General features: G+C 57.7%; 1 protein-coding gene across 1 annotated transcript; it reads right to left on the bottom strand.

The window, feature by feature from the left end:
- Window positions 1-1,238: 1,238 nt before the first annotated feature.
- CDK9 (cyclin dependent kinase 9) lies at window positions 1,239-5,729 on the bottom strand. The gene is made up of 7 exons (XM_055270987.2): window positions 5,085-5,729; window positions 4,542-4,623; window positions 3,715-3,805; window positions 3,210-3,376; window positions 2,938-3,109; window positions 2,631-2,779; window positions 1,239-2,142 (listed from the first exon to the last, which is right to left on the bottom strand). Exons 1-7 carry the CDS (start codon window positions 5,522-5,524, stop codon window positions 1,777-1,779), a joined length of 1,467 nt encoding a protein of 488 aa, XP_055126962.1. The 5' UTR covers window positions 5,525-5,729; the 3' UTR covers window positions 1,239-1,776.
- Window positions 5,730-5,950: the final 221 nt, after the last annotated feature.

Consider the following 5,950-nt stretch of genomic DNA (forward strand, 5'->3'; position numbering starts at 1 on the left):
AGCCTAAGGGATACAAGGACTGCCAGCAGCCACCAGGAGTCACGGGAAGGATTCTCCCTCCCTCAGATCCTCCAGAAGGAACCAACCCTGCCACCAATGACTTTTGGAACCAACAGAATAAATCTGTTACTTTAAGCTAGCATGCTTGTGGCAATTAGAGAAGTCTCAGGAAAACAAATAACACTAATCAAGAATTTTTTCCTTGGCTGGATGCAGTGGCTCACACCTGTAATCCCAGCACTTTGGGAGGCTGAGGTTGGCGGATCACCTGAGGTTAGAAGTTCGAGACCAGCCTGGCTAAGATGGCGAAACCCCATCTCTACTAAACATACAATTAGCTGGGTGTGGTGGTGGGCGGTAATCCCAGCTACTCAGGAGGCTGAGAAAGGAGAATCGCTTGAACCAGGGAAGCAGAAGTCGCAGTGAGCCGAGATCTCACCACTGCACTTCAGCCTGGGAAACAGAGTGAGACTCTGTCTCAAAAAAAAAAAAAAAAAAAAAAAAAAAAAAAAAAAAATTTTTTTTTTCTTACTTTCACTGGCCTTTTGTGTTGTGGTCTGGGTCAGTTTCTGTAAATGAAGGACAGTTCTGGTCAAAGGTTTTGCCAACCTTCCTTCCTGGCCCCACTTCAAGGTCTCTGCCTGTAAGAGGATGTAGGAAATTGACCTCCAGAATGTCTCTTCCTAACTTCAGGCTCACAGAAAACGTGCCTGCCAGAATGTGCCACTCCTTAAAGGTTCCCAGGGATTCTACCTTCAGTCTGTTTTTTTCTCCCACATACTCCCCACCCCCATCCAAACTACTGCCACCTTCCAAGACCCCTGTGATCCCTTCACGCTCTGCCCACTTTCTGTCTCCAGCCTGCCCCAGGCCCTCTACCCAGCAGTCTGAGGGACCATCCTTCTCAGGTGACAGGCCAAATTGTCACTCCAGTGATTTGCCCAGCTGGGTGACCACCACAGCCACAGCAGCTTGCAGCAGGCCCTCACCAATTCCCTCACTAGGGACATGAGATGTGTCCTGGAAGGCACCCAAGAGGAAAAACAGACAAAGGTCCTTTCCAATTATGTAAAAGAACATGAACTGAGATAAAAGAGTCAAGACCTCCAGTGACTTGCCAATCAAGTACCAATGGTCAGGCCCAACCTGCTGCTGACTGTGGGGGAAGAGCTGGTGGTGTGTGCGCAGAACAAAACACACATCAAGTCCTGGAGGAAAAAAAAACAAAACAAAAAAAAAAACAAAAAAAAACCTCAACTTTTAATTCTAACGGACCAAACTGTGCCCAGGAATGTCTCCAAACAATGGAACCAAAAGAAACACGATAAAATTCTCCTGCTGAAGAAACCAAGAGTTTGTGCCAGCCCCAGTGCTTCTGAGGGTTAGGCCAAAAACAGCCCATTCCTGGGGCCAGCCCTGTCCCCACACAGGGTTCTCAGCCCGAGAATAGGATTGTGGGTGGGTGAGGGACCTGTCCCCTCTTCCACCATGCTGGGAGCTCTTAGAAAAAGTCAGTGGTGGGCGAGCCCGTCCTCCTACCCCATGGAAACCCTCTGGGAACCATCCAGAAAGCCAGCGAGGACAGGACAGCTCCAGTGCCCTCCTGGCCTCTCAGCCAGTGCTCCACTCCAGTCCACTCAGCGGGCTGCTTCCAGAGCCCAGGGTGGGGATTAAATAAAATATGCATGAGAGATATAAACTCAAATGCCCCGTCTCCACGATGCAAGTCACATAGCAGAAGGGAAAACACAAGAGCCCTAGTGGCAGCGCCGGCCCTCAGAAGACGCGCTCAAACTCCGTCTGGTTGGTGGTGGCGGGATTGCGACTCTGGTTGGTGGACTGCTGGGTGATCTGGCTGCCCTTCCGGCGCGGTGGTGCCAGGTACTCGAACATGGATGTCAGGTGGGTGGAGAGCATGCCCTTGAGGTCGGAGGGCATGGGGTCGGACCAGAAGAAGTCATGGTTGAGGGCGTCGTCGCTGTCGATGCGCTGGGCAGGGTCCAGCACCAGCAGCTTGTCGATGAGGTCCAGGGCGTATGGGTCACGCACATAGGCCTTCAGCCTGTCCTTCACCTTCCGCTTCTGGCCCTTGACCAACTCCAGCTTTTCATACAGCTCATAGTTGTCCACGTTTGGCCACACCTGGGAGGGAGGGGGTGTTGAGAGAGGATGGAGTCTGGTCAGGAGGTGCGTGGCTTATCCCTTCGTCAAGGCCTAAAAGGACTAAAATACTTGCTCCACTCGGAGGCTCCCAGACCGCTACTCGACCCCTCCCAGGAGAAGCAGTGCCCGCCATGGATTGGCACATACCACGTGCCAGGTCCTTCTACCCACATCACCTGGAATATGGGCTCCAACCCTGATACACGTCACATTTCTGGTTCACAGAAGAGAAACCCAGCGCTGACTCAGATGTTCTGCCCAAGGCCACAGAACGGCTGATGGAACCGAGACTGACACACAGCCTGTGTCAGGTGTTTTTTTCTCCCACGCACTCCCCACCCCAGGACATGCCCTGTCACCAAACCAGCCTCCCTTCCAGAGAGGAGCGCTCCTTCCATTCTACTCCCCACTCCTTCTCTGCCGGGGGACCTCGATCTCTGCACCCCATGGGGACCGGGGCCCCGTACCTCAGGGGTGATGGAGCCGCAGAGCTGACTGATGAGGGCGAGTTGGTGCTGCTCCGTGTTGCCCTGCATGATGGGGCTGCGGGTCCACATCTCTGCCATGATGCACCCAGCACCCCACAGGTCAATGGGGGGGCCGTAGTCCCGCTCCCCTGGGAAGAAGAGCGCACCAGGAGGGCCCCTTGAGCCCGAGGGCCTCCTGAGGTTCAATGCCCCAGGGCCGGCAGCTCAAGAAGCCCTGGCAGTTGGGGGGAAGGGGCCAGGTACATGCCTGGCCCTCACCCCCCTTGGCCCGCTCGGGAGTCCTCACCGAGCAACAGCTCCGGGGGCCGGTACCAGAGTGTCACCACACGGTTGGTGTAGCGGTTGGGCTGGCTGTTCTTGGCCAGGCTGAAGGCCCGGGCCAGCCCAAAGTCTGCCAGCTTCAGGACCCCATCACGAGTGATAAGCACATTAGCAGCCTTCATGTCCCTATGCAGAATCTGCAGGAAAGGCAAGAATGGGTCCTTTAGTGACATCCACCCGGGAGTGGGAGCCAAGGCCAGCCCAAGCCTGGGTCCTCCTCCCAGCTCTGGCCCCCACCTTGTTCCTGTGGATGTAGTAGAGGCCGTTAAGCAGCATCTGCATCACCCTCTTGATCTCAGACAGCGTGAACTTGACCAAAACGTTGCTCAACAGCCCAGCAAGGTCATGCTCGCAGAAGTCAAACACCAGGTATATACTACCCTTGCAGCGGTTATAGGGGGAAGCTAAGGCAGGAAGGGAAGGAAGAAAAAGTCAAGAAAACCACACCCAACACACTTTCCCACAGCCAGCTTCTTTCTTCCTGCTCCAACCCACGGGCGCCCATGCCCTCCAGAGCATCTGTCTGTTCCTTCCTTCACTGGTCAAATATTTTCTGAGTGCCTCTTCTGGGCCAGGGCAGGCCCCGAGGAAGCACCAGCTACGATGAAAGAGGACCACAAAAAGCAGTCACCATGGGTCCATCTGAGTTAAGAAGAGGCAGTTTAGGTGTGTCTAGTTCCAACTTTACAAACAAAACCTTACGCTACAAGTGTCATCTTCTCGTAAGAACCAAACAACTTACCTTTGGTTCGACAAATCTCAATCAAGTTGACCACATTCTCGTGTTTTAGAAGCTGAAGGATCTTGATCTCCCGCAAGGCTGTAATGGGGAACTGGGTGGGAGAGAGGGGAAAGTGGTCAAGAGTGAGCGCAGTATAGAGCCTAGCCCTGGGGTCTGTACTAAGAGGCAAGTTGGGAGACAGAGCAAGATCATGGGCTCTGAAACCAGCTGTCTCAGAAGCCTTGTCTGTAAAATGGATATAGTAGTAGCATGCACACTTCAAGGTGACGGTTTGAGACAACAAACTGAAACAGCAATACTTTGCTATTAGCCACTAAATGCTCGGTGGTTTCAGTCTTCAAACTTCAGCTCTATGTCTGTTTCGTTGGCAACAAACATGATGATTTAAAAATGTCCTTGCTGAAGCACATTAGGCAAAAGAAGGTTTACGGGAAGTTGTACTAGAGCTAAGATGGGGTGGAGAAGAGACTGCTCCTTTTAAATACATCAAATAATTGAGTATTAGACACCTTTCAAAAAGCAGACATATGTATCTTTCTTTTACATTAAGCAAAATTTAACACTAAAAAAAGGTGTTTAAAGGCTTCCTAACTTCGTAAAATAAAGTGCACACGATGCATGCATCAACTCCCCCTCCTGGCCTCACCCATAACTGCCTAAGAATGAAACATTTAGTTTTAGGATGGAGGTCAAATTCCCTGGAAATTTCTGCACTACTACAAAAAAATTAAATCTCAACCTGAGACTCCCAGAAGCAGCAGGGTGGAAAACCGACCCAGGGTCCCGGGCAGTTAGCCGGCCGGCCCGCACGCCCGATCCGTACTCACCCCCTCCTTCTCGTTTTCCATCAGTACCTTCTTCAGAGCCACCTTCTGGCCGGTCTTGCGGTGCCTGGCCTTAAACACCTCCCTGCAGGCGGAAAGGGAGACCGGAGAACTCATCAGGCCATTTCCGCAGGGCCCGCCCCTCCCCCACTACAGGAGGAGAGGCAGCAGCAAAGAGATTCCCGGGCGGGGCTGGGCTAGGTACCCAGGGCACGCGGCTACCCCGCCACCCGGCACCCTGTCTCGTTCGGAGCCTTTGCTTCCTTCCCTCAGTCCCTTCTCCTCACTTGGGCGTCCCTGGGAGAGGTCCCGCTCCCCTCACGGGCGCCTCTCTGCAGCCTCTCCCCGCCCCCACCAAGGGCCTCAGGCTCCTCCCCACCAGCCGGCTCCGTCAGGCCGGGGCGGGGTGCGGCGCGGCCTAGAGACCAGCGGGCAAGCCCGGGGACAGACGACTTCTCTGCCAACTCGGGCAGGGCCCCGGGCATCCCGACGTCGGCCCTACGGGTTTAGGCCCAGGGCTCCCGGCCCCGAGGGGCCCAGCCTTACCCGAAGGTGCCTTGGCCGATCTTGGCGAGCTTCTCGTATTTGGAAACTTCATCACAAAAGGGGCACTCCACCGAGTCGTACTGCTTTGCCATGGCCGCCTCTAACGCACCGCCGCCGCCTCCAGTCGCTGCTGCTGCCGCTCCTGCTCCGGGTCCCGCCGCCGCCGCACTCCAGGCCCCTCCGCGGCCGCGCCACTTCCGCCTCCACGGCCACTTCCGGCCTCGCGGAGCCGACCCCGCCTCTTCCGCCCGCCGCCCGCCGCCAGGCCCCCTGGGACTTGTAGTTCCCGAGAGGCCAGGGGGAGCCGGAGCTGCAGAGGCGCCTCCGCCGCCGCCGCTGCCCCCGCCTCCGCCGCCGCCACTACTGGCGGCGGCCCCGATCGGGGGCGCGGGGAGCCGGGGCGCCGGAGCTGGGGCTCGGGGTGGCGCGTCCCGCTGCATGGGCCCGGGCCGCCGCTGCTGCCGAAGCTGCTGCCGCTCTGGCGCCCGATCCGGGGCCAGCCGCAGTGCCCTGCTCCTCCTCCTCCGACGGCGCCGCCTCCGCCGGGCTGCGCGGGGCGGCGGGCGGGGGGGCGGCCCCCGAGCCGCGGCCTGGGGGCTCCCTGGCCGGACCCGGGCCCGGGGCGGCCGGGCGAGGGGGCGAGACGGGAAGAGCCGACTAGGAGACGGCCCGAGAGCCCGGGAGGGGGCGCGTTATAAAGGGGGAGGTGCCCGGCCTCGCCCTCCCCTCCTCCTCCGCCCGCCCCCGCCCTCCTCCCTCCCACCCTCCGCGGCCGCACCTGCCGCCGCCGCCACCGCCCGCCCGCTGTCCGCCGGCCGCCCTCGTCGCGTCACCGCCCGCGGCCCCTCCTCCGCCTTCGGAGGTGG

Source organism: Symphalangus syndactylus, chromosome 3 (genome assembly GCF_028878055.3).
Source record: "Symphalangus syndactylus isolate Jambi chromosome 3, NHGRI_mSymSyn1-v2.1_pri, whole genome shotgun sequence".
NCBI classification, from domain to species: domain Eukaryota; kingdom Metazoa; phylum Chordata; class Mammalia; order Primates; family Hylobatidae; genus Symphalangus; species Symphalangus syndactylus.

Excerpts from the sequence above, each read along its gene's own strand:
- CDK9 (XM_055270987.2), bottom strand. The coding sequence starts at position 5,524 with ATGCAGCGGGACGCGCCACCCCGAGCCCCAGCTCCGGCGCCCCGGCTC. Across the intron at positions 3,806-4,541 it reads TGGAAAACGAGAAGGAGGGG|TTCCCCATTACAGCCTTGCG; the intron begins GTGAGTACGGAT and ends TCTCCCACCCAG. Across the intron at positions 3,377-3,714 it reads TGAGATTTGTCGAACCAAAG|CTTCCCCCTATAACCGCTGC; the intron begins GTAAGTTGTTTG and ends TTCCTGCCTTAG.